The sequence below is a fragment of the Hyperolius riggenbachi genome, chromosome 6 (assembly GCF_040937935.1).
Source record: "Hyperolius riggenbachi isolate aHypRig1 chromosome 6, aHypRig1.pri, whole genome shotgun sequence".
In the NCBI taxonomy this organism is placed as follows: domain Eukaryota; kingdom Metazoa; phylum Chordata; class Amphibia; order Anura; family Hyperoliidae; genus Hyperolius; species Hyperolius riggenbachi.
Genome location: NC_090651.1, coordinates 66007562 through 66024779, shown reverse-complemented (window position 1 = coordinate 66024779; position 17218 = coordinate 66007562). Strand labels below are relative to the sequence as shown.

Genomic DNA, 17218 nt, shown 5'->3' with positions numbered 1-17218 from the left:
TAGCGAGATTCCTGTGGTCGTTCATAAAATGAAAGTGAAAAACACATGCACAACACTTCCTGTGCACTGTTCAGTACACAATAATTAAGCAACATCTAGTAAACACAAATAAAAAAATGCATGTACAATACATTAAAATACATTAAAAAATAAATTGCCTGTTATTAACCCCTTCTACTCCCCTCCCTATAGTTACCTAAATAAAACTCTTGTTAAAAAAAAAAAAAAGATAACACAACCTCAGGGACTCAGTTTTTTTTTTTTTTAATATGTATGACATGAGGGTATATTACTTTTATTTTTGTAAATAAGTGCTTGTTATCATTGATATAGTGTTAAAGAAACACAAAATGGAAAAAAAAATATTTCCAAAGAAAATATTGTCGCATACATTGTACTGGGAACACACTTAAAACATTGTAACAACTGGGATAAATAAAATGTGTGGGTTTTATCTACAGTAGTACATTTTATTTTAAAACTATAATGGCTGAAATCTAAGAAATAATGAATTATTACAATGTTTTTCTTAGCAAAAAGTACTATCCAAAGATAGCACTATTTGTGGTTAAATAAACAATGTATAGATCATTTAGGTGTGATAAGTAGCTATTGTAAGGCTTGGTGGTGTATTCTCCACAGTCAGCATGCAACGCATGAGCTGACGTGAAGGAGGTACACACACTAGCACAAGGAAACAGGCTATCCCTAGTATAGTGGAGGGGAGGACTGACTCCAATAGGAGATTGTGGCGCACAGAGCCGGTGCAGATCCGACAGCCACAAACAATACTTTCGCTATAACGTCTCAGCGCAAAGTAGCGCTGAGCGCATAAACCAGAACTGAGGAGATCAGGACAGGTAGACAGAATGAACGCTTGCTAGCTAGCCGCTACTTAGTGACAGCAAGCGTCCACAACAAGACAGACTGGAATGAGGCAGCAATGCGTAGCAGCGATGGCGTGCCTCACAAAGACAGGACAGGATAGTCAGGAAATAGCAGGATCAAGATAGATGAACGTAACACAGACAAATATACAATAAGTATGTTTTCCTAGCGTATTACAATTACAGCTATCAATGAAACTATTTGTAACGTCTGACTAACATATGTATATATCGGCAATGAACCGATATATGACATAAGCAGGAACACTGACTAGGACTGGAGTAATACAGGGAACAGGATTCAGAAGGATTCGTTATCTCTTCGCAGAGATGAACGCAATCCACAAACAGTAACAGAACAGGATTCAGAAGGATTCGTTATCTCTTTGCAGAGATGAACGCAATCCACAAACGGTAACAGAACAGGATTCAGAAGGATTCATTATCTCTTCGCAGAGATGAACGCAATCCACAAACAGAACCAGGAGCAGGGTAACTAACTCAGCACGGGTGATCACGATACGCGCAACCTACCAAAACGTGCTGAAAAGCTGACTAACTGCACACAGGATTTAAACAGTTCGTGTACGTATACATCAGCGACACTGATGTATCAACGTAACACGAATACAAGAAAAATAATAAACGTGCTGGTATGCATATATATTGGCAATGAACCAATATATATTGCAAAGACCAGCAAAGTATCTTTAGAACAAGAAACACGATCGGGGGCTGAAGCAACAGCAAGACAGGCTTAAACTGAAGCTATGAAAACCCGAGGAGTCCTGCAGGAAGCAGATCTTTATACTGAGGTCATCCAATGGGAGCAGACATGCAGATTCCCACACAGGTGAATGATAATCAGTCACAAGCTGACAGCAGGGAAAGGCAGACAAAGCTATGCAGCTTGCATGGAAAGAGATCAGAACTGCCTGAGCTGCAGCACTACTACTTCCAGCAATACCTGCTGCAGCAGCGATCATGACAGCTATAAAGCTATTGGTAAATGAATTGCAGGTGCATGAAATGTGAAAATTGCTCTGGTTTTTAAAGTGAATGGGAACCGCATTTAAAAAAATGAGACAGATACTTACCCAAGGAGAGGGAAGGCTCTGGGTCCTATAGAGCCTTCCCGCACCTCTCCTGGTCCTGTCGTTCCAGTGCTGGCTGGCCCGGTAGCAGTATTTGACTAAATTAGTCAAATACTGCTTTACCAGGCCGAAGGAGGCTTCAGAGGTCTTCAGGGAGCCCAAGTGCTCCTGAAGAAGGGCGGCCCTGTACTGCCCCTGCACAAGCACGCTCTCTTGCGCGCTCACGCCTGTGCAGTATGGAGCCGCACGTGTTCGGGAGGACACGGCTCCCAAAGACTTCCAAATACCCCTTCAGTGGGGGAATGAAACGGGGGGGGGGGGGAGCCAGGACAGGATAGAGAGCACAGAGAGAGGAGACGGAAGGCTCTATAAGACCCAGAGCCTTCCCTCTCCTTAGGTAAGTATTTGCTTCATTTTTTTTTAAATGTGGTTCCCATTCCCTTTAAGGGAAAAAAACCCTTAGTGATGAAGTTAAAAGTGCACCTGCCTGTCCCCTAATAAAAGTAATAGGAGAGAAAGTCTGGATCTGAGTAGCTCTGCTATCCTCCAATCACTGCTCTATCCTCGCCCCCAACCCCAACTCACCCCTCTTACATGTACAGAAAGGGGCTGTTTCTAGTCCCTTCATTCCTCCATTGCGTTACCTCGCACATTTAGTACATTGCAAAAAAATGGCTGGGAACTTACATCACTATATTTTTTTATTTGCTGCAAAGATGTATCTGGTAGAAAGTGGCTCTCATACAGACAAACTGATAAAAAAGACAAACTATGCGTAGGTTTGAAGGTGCCCAAGAAATAAAATAGTCAAAATATAGAAAGGAGTGTAAGATTAATACTGACTGGTAAAAGTAAACCAGTTAATAAGGAATTTATTGTACCATCACCACATTTCATTGGTCTACCCACTTCATCAGATGGTTAAAGGGAACCTAAAGTGAGAGGTGAATGGGCTATGGCATGGGCGTAGCAATCACCCCTGCAACTCCTGCCATCGCAGGGGGGCCAAGAGGCTTTGGGGGCCCCTTCTCCTCCCTCTCCCCAACTGCAAGTGCTGCCAATTAGCAAACAAAACCTCCCTGTTTGCTCACAAAAACTGTGTGCAGGAGGATGTGTAATTTTTTCACAGCAGAACACTCTCTGCTGCCATTCACCAGCTCCCAATCCCGTGGGGTTCGGGGACAAAGAGGGCCCTATTAAGTCTAGTTACGCCCCTGAGCTGGGGTTTCCTCCAGCCCCCTCCAGGTTGATCACTATCTCGCTGTCCTCCTTGGTCCTCCTCAGAAAAAGAAAAAAATGGCAAATCGGAATTTCGCAGAATCTAAAATGGGCATTTGCAACCATCCATATGATAAGGAGAGATAATCCTTGACATAAACAGATGAGGCGAGATAAATAACGAGTTAAGTTAGATAAAGAGACATTGGAGTCAATTTACCAAGCATTACCACATTCGGTAATGCTGAAAACACATGATTTTACCGAGCACTTGGGAAAATGTCAATTCATCAAAGCTGTTACCGCATGGAAAGCTGAAATTAAAGACCAGTGAGGTAAATTACCGACTTGTGCAGTAAATACCTCATCAAGTGTCAGTAAATGTTAATTCATCCAGGTTACAGCATGCGGTAAAACACAGTTCCATTACTGGAAGTTCTCCTCTGTCGACATCAGTGCGGGACTCACAGAACTCACAGAAGCAATGACAAATTACCTATGACTGACAGGAGCAAAAGCCAATAGGAACAGCCCCTGTCTCCTGCAAGAGATTTTGATTGTACCCAAAACCTTCTCCAGCGGGTCCTGCTTTCCTACCCCCCAGCAGGCAGCGAGCAGAGAGAGATAGAACAAAAGAGGCTTTCACTGCCTCCCTTTGGCAGTTCAACCTCTTACGTTCCTGTTTGAAGATGCAGAGTAGCTAGTTAGGAAATCCCCTAAGCAGGACATGTTTAAAGTTTCTTGGAAGTTCATCTAAGCTGTCGCAAAGAAGTAAAATGTTAAGAAAGACTAATGGAGACTAACAGGGATGTCAGGATGCCTCGTACTATTGTAATGCTGTCTCTGCACGGAGAACAGATGTAACAACACAGAAACAACTCACACTCTTCTGCTGCTGGCCTTCAGGAAATTACTGAACTTCTACCGCACCTGTGAAAATATTGATCATTTAGCACACAAAAGTCTAAAATACAGAATGCGGTATTTTCCCGACTTGTTTTTTTGTTTATCGAACAGCCTTGATGAATTGACACCATAAACCATAAGTTAAGTAATTTAAGGAGAGATAAATTGTGAGTTGATAAATAAGGTGAAACAATTCAACAGAAAAGCATTGTGAATCAGCCCCATAAAGCCATAAATATCCCTATGCATGAACTTCAAACGATCTCTAAAAGTGTTTATTGTTTTAGACAAGTATCACAAACGAACATGCAGGCCTGATTTTTTTTAGCAAGTCAAGAGACTTAGCTCTCCATATCTATTTATCTCATGAATTATCTCTCTTTATTTGTTTATCTCATGCATTAGCACTCCTTACAGTTACGGTGAAAAATAAGTAACCTTGGTGAATCAACCCCCATGGGCTTGATTCACAAAAGTGTGCTAACTGTTAGCACGGCTGTTTTCGCACTTGCGCGCGATCACGAATATTCGCGCGTAATTAAACGTTTTAGTGCGCAAACACGAATTTTCACACAAAATCGTTTTTGCGTGCAAACGATAACGATTTCACGCGAAAGTTTGCATTTGTATGTATTACCCGCTATAACCACAGGATAGCACCGTGCTAAAGTAGGAAAGGTCTCTTATTACTTCCTGTGTCTGTAAAGGAAGCCATGAATAAAACTCGAATCAGTGAAAAACGGCGCCTAGCACCAATGGTATAAAAATGGCGCCTCATAGGCTTTAATTATAAAACGATATTTATCGTTTTTATAGTGAAATAATGGCGCAGGACGTCAGTACGAAATTTATCGTTTATCGTACGAAATTTATCATTTTAATCTTCTTCTTGAGTGAGGCAGGGCTATGAGCAGCAGCCCTGCCTCACATGCGTCTGTCAGCCGCGTATATCCGCCTCTCCCCCGCCCCTCTCAGCAAAGGAAGAATGAGAGGGGCGGGGGAGAGGCTGAGATCTGCCGCTGACAGACGCATGTGAGGCAGGGCTGCAGCTCATAGCCCTGCCTCACTCGCAAACGCAGCTCGGATTGCCCCCGGGGAGTTTGGGGGCAATTAGTTAAATTAGAGCATCGGTAATGCGGCGGGTTAGTTAGGGCTATATTAGGTATAACACTGTTATTAAATAAAAAGAGGCTTTTACAATGCCAACCAAAGATGACCATTGAAACTATAAATATCGTTTTTTTTTAAAATAGCGTTTAAAAAAATAGCACCATTATTCGGCCGGCGCCATTTTTAACTGTACCCATAAAGCTTGTTATTCAGTCACAAATGGGAGGGAGTTTTTCACAGACACCACCCTAAATCCCCTCCATTTCATTACCCCACCTCCTTCTGCCACTGAGGAGGAAAATATGCCCTTGTCCTTGAGGGCTCGTTTCCACTGTTGCGGTGCGGAATCGCCTGGATTCCACCGCAGAAGAAATCGCATGCGGCTGCGTTTCCACATGCGGATTTAGCCACGATTTCGCATGCGATTTCGCATGGCAAGGAGCCAGGCGAATTTAACCATGTCACTGCCTGAGTAAAGCTCCATAGCAAACCATGCGAAATCGCACGCAAAATCGTGGGGAAATCCGCATGACAAAGCCGCATGCGATTTCCCTATTAAATGCATTAGCGGCGATTCGCGCGCATTCCTCCTGCACGCGAAATCTGACGGCTCTGCCGTGCAGATTTCTGCCGCACCGAAAAACGCTCCCGCCGCCGCACAAGTGGAAACAGCCCCATCCACTTACATTGACTATGCGAATCTGCATGTGGACACCGCATGCGGATTCGCTATAGTGGAAACGAGCCCTTAGATTTTCCACAACATCTCAATATGTTTAGATGGAGAATAATATTTAAAGAGGGACTGTACTAAAAAAGTTAATGAATAGCATTGCTTATTTTTGAAGTATTAGTTTATAAATGATTTACTCAGTGTTTTCCCATTGAAAAATCTTTCCTCACCCTTTCCTCACTCTGATTTATATTCTGAAATTGATCACAGTTGGCAACATCTTTAGTCCTGTCAGGTGCACCTCTGCGAAATGTTTGTTTACTGAGAGCTCAGTCTGAAGCCAGGTAAAATAAAACCTGGCCTATCTAAAACGCTTCAAAATTTATTAATGTCTGCTTACAAAACCCCCCATATACCCCCATAAAAACGAGCCAAACAGTATATACCTAGCATACACAGCCGGCCGTGTCAATCACACTGCACAACCATACAACACCATTCAATCACGGAACTATACTCCTGGGAGTTTCCAGTTAATAGTGTCTCTCCATGATGTGTAGTTTATGGCCTTATATCCAGTTCGTATCCAATGATACGCACGAGTTATTGTAAAGAGTCCCAGTGCACTTCCAGATACAATCTTCACATATATATGTAAGCAATTAAAAACTGCTGCGCTGTCTTGCCGTATAGCATCACATAAGGATTCAGGGGGAGTGAGGGTTAGCATGCAATAGTGTTAGTCCATGGATCCCAGTTAACAATTATAACTACTTATTCAAAGCCAGCATTCAAGCATTAGTTAAGCCCGTGACACTTAGAGGGCTCAGCCCAATCCTCGCAGTGTTGACCACTTCTCTTATATGCATATACTATGCTGCAGTGCCCTGCGGGCTCTCACCACCTCCTCGGGTTTGTCAGTCGTTCCTTGTGACTCTTCGGGCCCCCTCCGGCTATTGCTCGCCTCCACCTCCTCTCAACCCCATACAGCGCCAGCGGGAGTTCACGTATCTTTGGATCCATACGCCATAACACGTGCAGCGTGTGACGTCACTCCAGCTCGTCCCCGTAACTAGTATCGCCCGCCCCACGGGCTTCCTCAGACGCTCACGTGGGCAGCGCCGTCACGTTACTTTTAAAAGCCATCCTCTCCTGCCCCATTTGCGTATCCCCGCCTCTGCTCTTCGGCAATTGGTCAGTCAGTTCCCCATCACGTAGTGCAGCAACAGAAGATCAAAGCGATGTATGTTTTCCTTAGTCAATTCAGCAGATGTTTTTACAGTCATGCTAAATGTATGAAGGGGCTGCATAATGCATATTTTAGCAAAGAGGAAAGATTTATGTAGGATTCAACCAAATCTATCCCAATTACTCATGCACGCCTACTTGCATACTCTTTTTCTTACAAATATCTCAGATACTTTATATCCCCACATTGGTCAGCCTTCATAGACCCACATATTTCCTCACTTTTTGTCATTTTTTATATCATCATAACAACATAACAACCAGAGCCCAGAGGGTCCGTATTGGAACCATCAATACAAAGGCCAACAGCAACAAAATATGGAGGGGACCACCCCACATAATCATATGGGTCAATTACAGAGAATAACAGCTTCACCCCCAGCTATCCTACACTGGTAAAAAGGGGGACAGTGGCAGATCAGAGTTCAAACCCCTTGGAATTACTGTAGCTAGTCTGAAAATCCAGCTTGATTCTATCTGACATAACCGTCTGTCCAGATTCCCCCCTCTTGTTGGAATAGACATTTTAATGATCCCCTTGAATCTTAATGAATCAGGGTCCATTTGATGAAACAATTTAAAGTGTAGGCCCAGTGGACCGGTTTCATCTCCCTCTTTGATATTTCCCACATGTTGCTGTATTCTCTGTTTAAGCATGCGTGTCGTCTTTCCGATGTATTTAAGCCCACATGGGCATACAATCATATACACCACAAATTTACTCTCACAATTTATGAAAGACCGAATGTCATAGGACTTTCTAGACTGTGAGTCTGAAAAACTTCCCACACGATCAACTAAATGGCACACTGTACATTTTCCACATGGGAACATCCCGTTAGGACGTGTTGAGGGGCCTAGCCACATGCGTGACGATTGAGCTGTAGTGGATCTAAACTCAGATCTCACCAGCATGTCACGCAGGTTGGGGGCCCTTTTAGCCGCCATGTGAGGATAATCCCCTACTACCTGTACTATCTTGGGATCTAATCTCAACAAATGCCAATGTTTGGCTAAGAGCCTCCGCAACTGATTCCTTTTCTTGTCCTCCTTTTTTGTCCTCCCCTCCGCCCCGCTTTCTCCTTCCTCTGAACTGTCGTCTAAAAAATTAACCGATTTATCAGATTGTATGCCGTCAGCATCAGTGCCCTCGGTCTCTGATCCCCCAGTACGTGAACCTGATCTAGTTCTGGGTTGTCCAGGCTGGTATTCGAAGAATACCCCATCTTTCCATCCCTCAATGTACTTTAGAAACTTATCCCTCTTTACACTTTTAATTTTTTCTTTTGTTGACGACAACCATTATCACTCTATAGGCTCCTCCATAAAACTGGAGTGTACACTGTTATATATTGGTGAGCGCTGGATACTGATAGAATTGCTGATCGACTAGAATAATCTTAAGCGATCACCATTGATCTGCAAACAGTGGGGTCAAGAAACAAAAGATGAGGAAACAGAGAAAAGGGAAAAAGGATCCAAAACCTATATTAAAGAGAAATCAACCACCGAGAGAAGCCAAGTCTCAGCAGAAGACATAATATTTGATGATGAGGGTATGACTCAAGAGTTTACAACTGCACATGAGAATTTGAATATTGTAAATCTCTCGACATATGAGATTAAAAATTCACATAAATCATTATTAAATCGAGGTCTATCGTTCTGCCCAATACATCATGGCGATCACTTCGAAGTATATAAAGATATACGGCTGTTTTTAAGAAGAGTCCTTTTTAAGGTTATGTGGGCAGGAAAGACTACAGCCAATAAGGACGGTAGGGAGTGTGAACAGCCAGGTACTGAACTGACGATAGTGGATAGGAGATCCTTGGTAATGCTTGAGTCACTCTCGGATCTTAATGTAACCGATGCTGATGAGATGGACAATAGACCCCTATCGTTTACAGGCCTAAGACCGAAATCAAAATACTTCCCGCCTCTGTCATTGAACCCACACTTGAAAACATTTGCAGAGGCAGTAGAACATGATTTAAAGTACCTAAATTGGCACCCAAAAATAAAAGATAATTTGTCATCAGATGAATATGAAGCACTACAGGAATTGAAGTCCTCTGAGGAAGTCATAGTGAGGCCTAGTGACAAGGGGGGCAACGTAGTACTGTGGGGGAAGGAGCTATATTTGGAGGAAGTTAAAAGACAATTGGGCGACATTGAGGTGTATAAAAAACTGACCTCAGATCCGTTCCCTGATATCATCAAAAAAATTGAACAAGCGGATAGATCAGGCCCTGATAGAAAATGTTATTAGCAGCGATGAATGGCGCTTTATGAAAGTGGATAGTTACCGTACGCCTGTGTTGTACCTCTTACTGAAACTATACAAAAATGCCGAGATACCACCGGGTCGACCGATAATTTCGGCGATAGGGGGCCCTTTTGAAAAAGTGTCCACATTTTTTGACACAAATCTAAAGGGATTTGTGGAAGGTCTACCGTCGTATGCGCACGATACGGGACATGTGTTATATCTGCTGAATGACCTTCAAATACACCCTAACGATCTTTTAGTCGGCATTGATGTTAAAGGATTATACACATCCATCCCACATGAAGTGGGATTGGGAGCAGTAGAATTCTTCTGGAAAAATGTTGGAGGGGTACAACTTGGGCGGTGCCAGCTCATTATGGATCTTCTGCAAATGGTACTTACCCTCAATTGTTTTAGATTTGACAGGACCTATTACCGCCAGATCAGGGGGACGTCCATGGGCGCGGCGTGCGCCCCGGCCTATGCGTGCCTCCATCTGTGGAAGCGACAGGAGGTATATGCAAGTGTGGAGTTCGGGGTGCACGTCGCGGCCTGGATTCGCTATATTGATGACGTCCTCATGGTCTGGCGGGGCCCCATAGAAGAATTAGGTGTCTTTTTGGATCATTTGTATATGAATAACAGAAATATTGTGTTAACCTACACCATTGATGGGCCATGACCCGTGAAATGCGTCGCCAGATTGCTATTTTAATCAAAACTTTTTACCAGTTAAACTGGTGTCTATATCTTCTGGAGAGGTAAGCAATTACCTCTCATTTTATTATATAATTTTTTATTTGTATTTTTAAAATACTAAAATAGAATACACATTGGGCACCTCCATCCTACTCTTTAGAGGGGTACAGTCAGGCATGGCTCATGCCTGCTTCTGCGCTGTGCCGCCATGCCTGCCCCTGTGCTGTGCAGTCATGCCTGCTCCCATCCCACTCTGTCACTCAGACCTCAAATTAGATGAATTCTGTTATCTGGGGAACACAGCTACTTAATTAATGTATGTAGGGTGCACTTGGCTTAATGTTACAAAAGAGGACAGAGGCAATAAGAAGAGATATTGCCAAAAAAGTAACTTCAGCAATATCCCAAGCCAAAAACTACAGGCAACCATAACACATGTATGTGAGAAAGGATGCTGTTTTTAAAGGGGGAGGGGGCTCTGACAGGGGGAGGGGGCGCAATTTCAGTGTTTGCCATAGGCTCTATATTACCCAGATACACCCCTGGACAGAGGATATGGTATGTACTATCATTATAAATGTGTATTTGTATAGCACTTACATCTTATTCATGTCACTACCTAGCGTCCAATTTAATCCCTGCCATATTTAGCCATTGCCATATGTTTGAATTATAGTCTAAGGCCAATTAAAATTTGGGGGGACAGCTCCTGGGAGTTCTATTAAGCTCCTCAGTCATTGCTATATTGCAAGTGGTTACCGCCGTGCACCTGATGGACCACATTGGCCCAAGATTTCCCAGCATGCTCAATCAATACATTCCACTGATTTTGGCTCAAAATTGGTTTAATCATGGATTGGGCATGCTTGTTGCAGCACCGATTTACATCCAATTCAATAAAATTATCTATTCGGATGGTCAATCAGGCTGCAAAATCAATGGCCACCTTAATGAATTCAACACTCCATTTAACACACATGGAAAAACAGTTACATTTTATCAATTCCACTTGTTAAAAAAAAGTGAAAAAAAAAATTCGTCAACAAGGGCAGGGCTCACCTACCCCTTTGTGTCTTGGAATTTGTTATTCATTTCACAGCTTGCAATCTGTTATACATTTTATTCATCATGTTACATTTGTCATGGTAACCACCAGTATATGTCGGCGCTTTATAAATCAATAATAACAACAACAACCAGTGTCCGCATTTGTCAGTGATCAGATGGCTTACCTTCTTCTGTCACCAGGGAGAGCCCCACAGTCATGCACAAAGTGAGGAAGGTGGAGAGTGTGAGGAGCCTCTGTCCTCTACAACCTACGTCTGCCATGTTTCTGGAGATACGAACACATAAGGTCCTCCGGTGCCACTTGTTAGAATGTTTTCATAGGACTTATCTGGCCTTTTAGCTGGAGCTGCAGGAAATACAGAGCAAGTAGAGGCCCCCTCAGTGGTGAGCACTAAGTGACAGTGACATGGCCATAGGCAGCCAGTGCATCCTGTTGGTGGCTGGGATGGCAGTAGCAGACTGTAAACAGCAGGAACCAGGCCAGGAGGTGATAAGAGTTGTATGGCTTTCACTCCAAACACGAGAAAAGTTCACGCTTACGCTAGAATACTATTATAGGATAAGTGTTCTTATTCATCAACTAACACTAAAACAAACACATCACTATTCCCAGGAATGTTATATAAAGCCATCTGTACACACACAAAACACAATCCAGGAAGCAACATCACTTCTTAAATGATTGACTAATAATACAGTATATATATATTCATACATAATGTATTTATACAAGGGATTTAACCACTTCACCTCCAAGGGTTTTTCCCCTCAAAAACCAGAGCAATTTTCAACTCTCATCGCTCCTTCCAATCATTTGCCTATAAATGTTTTACTACTTATCACAACAAAACAATCCATATCTTTTTTTTTTCACCATCAATGAGGCTTTCTTCTTCTCTTATGCAACCATAATTAAAACCCACACATTTTATTTGGCCATTTGTCCCAATTATTGCAACATTTAAAATATTTCCCTAGTACAATGTATGGCGCCAATATTTTATTTGGAAAGAAAGGTGCATTTTTTTCAGCTTTGCATCCATCACTATTTAGAAGCCCATAGTTTAAAAATTAACAGTTATATAATCTCTTGGCACACATAATAAGAAAAAACTTCAGTTCCTAAGGTAACGATTTATTTATTTTTTTAAATGTAATTTTTTTTTAAATGCTATAAAAAAAATTGGGTGATTATGGGATAACGTGGGACGTAAAGTGTTAATTTTAAATGTATTTATGTTTTTGTTTTTTTAAATTGTGCGTAGGTGTAATTTGGCCACAAGATGTTCTCCTGCATTACTTTCTATTGCGTACCTATAGTGTGCTAAATAGGAAGTAATGCGTGCATGGGTTCCATCGGAAGTAAATAAATGATCGTGGCATCTCTTTGATGCCTGCAATCATTCACACAGGGACAGAGATGAATGAATGGGAACTGAGTTCCCATTCATTCATCTCCCGTCTGACAATCGGTGGCGATAACGAGCGTGGGGGGAGGAGCGGCAAGGGACGTAGTAGCTACGTCCGTGCAAGGGGCAGAGGGAATTTGCATGGACTTAGTTACTTATGCCGGGGGAGGGGAACTGGTTAAAGAGGAACTGTAGTGAAAATAACAAATAAAATTGCTTACTTTTTACAATATTCATTTATAAATTATTTAGTCAGTGTTTGCCCATTGTAAAATCTTTTCCCCCTGATTTACATTCTGAAATTTATCACAGGTGGTGACATCTTTAGTTCTGCCAGGTGATCTGTACGCAGTGATGGGCTTTCAAGTCCAGACAGCTTCGAATTCGGAATTTTAATGAAGTCTAATGACTACAAGTGTGACCGCGGTATAGGGGGGGGTTAACTTACCCAGAAGTCTTCTGGACGTGTGTGTTCCATTACGCCTCATAGGCCCCACCATTTACTACCATGCTTCCTCCTTCCGTCTTGAAAGAGGAAGCGCGATAGTGAGTAATGCAACGCGGCTTACATTGCGCCAATGATGTGTAATGAAACGCAGATGTCCCGAAGACTTCTGGGTAAGTGAACCTCCCTGGCGGTATTGATGGTTATACATGTCAATACGAAACATGCTGCGAACGGTATTGACGTGCATACACGTCAATACTCTCCTGCACTGTATACTAGACCCTTGCTTGACACATTTTGGCAAGTTACAGGGGGAAAAAAGGTTATTTAAATTGATGAAATCACTTTTGCACAGAAATCCTGAGGAAATTGAATGCTAGGGAGGTTAGCCCCCCTATCCCGCGGTTGCACCTGAAGTTCTTAAACTTCATTAGAATTCTGAATTCGAGTCCCTCTGGACTAAAAAGCCCATGGCTGTCTGTACGGAATGTTTAATACTGAGAGTTCTATGCACAGAGGGACATATTGCTTGATTGGCAGCTGGAAAAAGCTCTTATTTCCCACAATGCAACAAGGTTAACAGACAGCAAACTGTCAGGACCATGGTCATAATACCACACTGTGGGAGGGGTTTCACCACAATGTCAGCCATACAGATTCCCTGATGATCTATTCGAGAAAAGGTGGTATCAGCTACTGATTGGAATTGAATCCTTGGTTAAAGTTCTAAGTGACTTAAAGAGAATCTGTACTCTAATATTCTTACAATAAAAAGCATACCATTCTATTCCTTATGTTCCCCTGTGCCCCTCTGTGCTGTTTCTGTCACTCCCTGCTGCAATCCTGGCTTGTAATTAACAGTTTTAGGCAGTGTTTACAAACAAATGACTGGCTTCTAACCAGAGTATCATAGGCTGAGAACAGCTTTACTGTGTGATTCATGCAGAGCTTGGAGGGGGTGTGTAAGCTTCTGCCAATGACAAGCAGTGCTGCACATTCCACACATTCCAGCCTCTTGCCGACAGACACGACAGAGGAAGGCTCCCTGCACACTGCAAATCCGTTTTCCGATTCCGATTCCGTTTCCGATTCCGATTCCGTTTCCGATTTTCCTTGAATACATTCAACAGAAAAACGGATCAAAAAACGCAGCATGCAGTTAAGATTAAAAATCTGAATCGGAATCGGATGTAAAAACAGATTAAAAAGCAGAATCGGAATCTGAAATGCATGCAGTGTGCAAGAGGCCGAAAGAAGATAAGATTTATTACAGAGACAGTGCAACTAGAAAAGGTTGCAGTAAGACAGACCACATCAGAAAAGGTATAGGAACTTATAGAATAGAAAAAATAAGGCTCACAATTTTGTTACAGAGTCTCTTTAAAGGAATGGTCGGAATATGTAAAAAAAACTACTGAAATGTTCATGCAGAACCATCTCTAGGACTTATAGAGTATGGTCCTAAAAAGTGGACGAAAATACCATGCAGAGGTCAGAGGAGAATGAGCAGACTGATTCCAGAGGATTGCAAAAACAAGAGTAGCTTAAATAACTACTTGTTACAACCATGGTATGCAGAACACACAACCATCGAACTTCGAAGCAGATGGGCTAGCAAAAGAAGACCACAACAAGTGCCACTACTGTCATTTCAGAACAGGAAACTGAGGCTACAACTTGGACAGGCTCATCAAAATTGGATAATTCCAAATTGGAAAAATGTTGCCTGGTCTGATGAGTCTCGATTTCAGCTGCCACGTTCTGATGGTCAGAATTTGGTGTTAACAACACAAAAGCATCCACGCTGCCTTGTATCAACCGTTAAGACTGGTGGTGTAATGGTGTTGGGGACGATTTCTTGGACCACTTTAAAGGTGCGTACACACATGCGACTATAGTCGTTTGTAACGATCGTTCCCCGATCTTTACCAACGACGATCGTTACAAAAAACGAACCACCGACTATTAAGGCAAACGACGAACGAGCCAAATCGCTACAAAAGAAAGTTCTGTCTCGGCGGATTTTAACCAACGACGATCGTTTGCAAAAGTAGTACATCGTTGGAAACGATCGTTCGTACTAGGCTTGACATGCGCATTTCACTATTTCTCCATGGAACTTCTCATTTTTATGCGCAGGCGCAATAGTTGCTTTCTGTGATGTAACGTTTGTTCTAACGATCAGATCGTTACACACATTTTAACGTCGTTCTTAACGAACGATCGTTGTCGCATGTGTGTACGTAGCATAAGACTTAAGGTGCGTACACACATGCGACTATAGTCGTTTGTAACGATCGTTCCCCGATCTTTACCAACGACGATCGTTACAAAAAACGAACCACCGACTATTAAGGCAAACGACGAACGAGCCAAATCGCTACAAAAGAAAGTTCTGTCTCGGCGGATTTTAACCAACGACGATCGTTTGCAAAAGTAGTACATCGTTGGAAACGGTCGTTCGTACTAGGCTTGACATCCGCATTTCACTATTTCTCTGTGAAACTTCTCATTTTTATGCGCAGGCGCAATAGTTGCTTTACGTAATGTAACGTTCGTTCTAACGATCAGATCGTTACACACCTTTTAAAACTATCTTTACTTCGGTCGCTCTTTCATCAATTAAAAGTTTGTTCGTCGTTCTCAACGAACGATCGTTGTCGCATGTGTGTACGTAGCATTAGTACCAACTGAGCATCATTTAAACACACCACAGCCTGAGTATTGTTGCTGACTATGTCCATTCATTTAGAACCACATTGTACCCACTTCTGATTGCTACTTCCAGCAGGATAATGCACCATGTTACAAACTCTCACTGGTTTCTTGAACCTGACAACAAGTTCACTGTGCTCCAATTACCTAGACAGTCACCCCAGTCACCAAATTCAACCCAATGTAGCACCTTTGGGATGTGGTGGAATAGGAGATTTGAATCATTGATGTGCATCCGACTAATCTGCAGCAACTGTGTGATGCTCTCATGTCATTATGGAGGAATGTTTCCAACACCTTGTTGAATCTATGCCATAAAGAATTAAGGCAGTTCTGAAGGCAAAAGGGGATCCTACCAAGCACCCCGCCATCAGGGGGGACAGCCACCACAGCAGTTATGGGCCCTGGCTTGGGAGCCCACAGGCACCCACCGGCTCACGCTCACCCATTATATAGGCAGCATCAGCGCTTGGCAAGTTGGCAACAACAGCTAGCTTCCAGCGTGAAGGACCCTGTACTCTGCAGGCTGCCTTCTCAGCGCCTGTTGTGGTTAAAAAAAACCTCTGTATTTATAAGATGACAGCTTGCAGAGGAGAGGGGTCCTTCAACTCGAAAGTTTCGAACACCGGGAAAATGGAGAGGGCAGATGCGAGTAAGGAAGCTGTGGTGGGAGCGGAGGTGGAGGGTGACAAGTCCTGTGAAAGGAATGAGCCGCGCAATGGATCTCTCTGGCTGGTCAGGAATCACTCCCTTCTTCACAGCACAGTGGACTCTGTGCAGACCTGCATTCCAATTTCCACCTCTGCTCTCATGGTAAGGGGGGAGGGGGTGCTTAACCCCTTCAGCAGCTGTTTGTAAGCCTCTGCCAAGGAACTGTGTGTGTGTGTGTGTGTGTGTGTGTGTGTGTGTGTGTGTGTGTGTGTGTGTGTGTGTGTGTGTGTGTGTGTGTGTGTGTGTAGTGCGTGTGTAGTGCGTGTGTAGTGCGTGTGTAGTGCGTGTGTAGTGTGTGTGTGTGTGTGTGTGTGTGTGTGTGTGTGTGTAGTGTGTGTGTGTGTGTGTGTGTGTGTGTGTGTAGTCTGTAGTGTGTGTGTGTGTGTGTAGTGTGTGTGTGTGTGTGTGTAGTCTGTAGTGTGTGTGTGTGTGTGTGTGTGTGTGTGTGTGTGTGTGTGTGTGTGTGTGTGTGTGTGTGTGTGTGTTTAGTCTGTGTGTATAGTGTGTGTGTGTGTGTTTGTTTGTGTATTTAGTCTGTGTGTATAGTGTGTGTGTGTGTGTGTGTGTGTGTGTGTGTGTTTAGTCTGTGTGTAATCTGTGTGTATAGTGTGCGTAGTCTGTGTGTAGTCTGTGTGTGTATAGTGTATAGTCTGTGTGTATAGTGTGTCTGTTTGTATATAGTGTGTGTGTATATAGTGTGTGTGTAGTCTGTGTGTATAGTGTGTTTGTGTGTATAGTGTGTGTGTATAGTGTGTGTGTG

The 17218-nt window shown here is 43.0% G+C and overlaps 1 protein-coding gene across 5 annotated transcripts in view; it reads right to left on the bottom strand.

Moving 5' to 3' along the window:
* MPL (MPL proto-oncogene, thrombopoietin receptor) overlaps nt 1-16272 on the bottom strand; it is an 80237-nt gene extending 63965 nt beyond the window's left edge. Inside the window, exon 1 of one of the 5 annotated variants that reach the window (XM_068242512.1) lies at nt 16193-16272. In XM_068242512.1, coding sequence (XP_068098613.1) covers nt 16193-16196 — 4 coding nt within the window. In that variant the 5' untranslated portion in view covers nt 16197-16272. Of the gene's footprint in view, nt 1-11339; nt 11497-15894; nt 16054-16103 lie in introns of those variants that run through there. The other 4 variants (XM_068242513.1, XM_068242511.1, XM_068242514.1 and 1 more) reach the window with 4 other exon arrangements.
* Nucleotides 16273-17218: the final 946 nt, after the last annotated feature.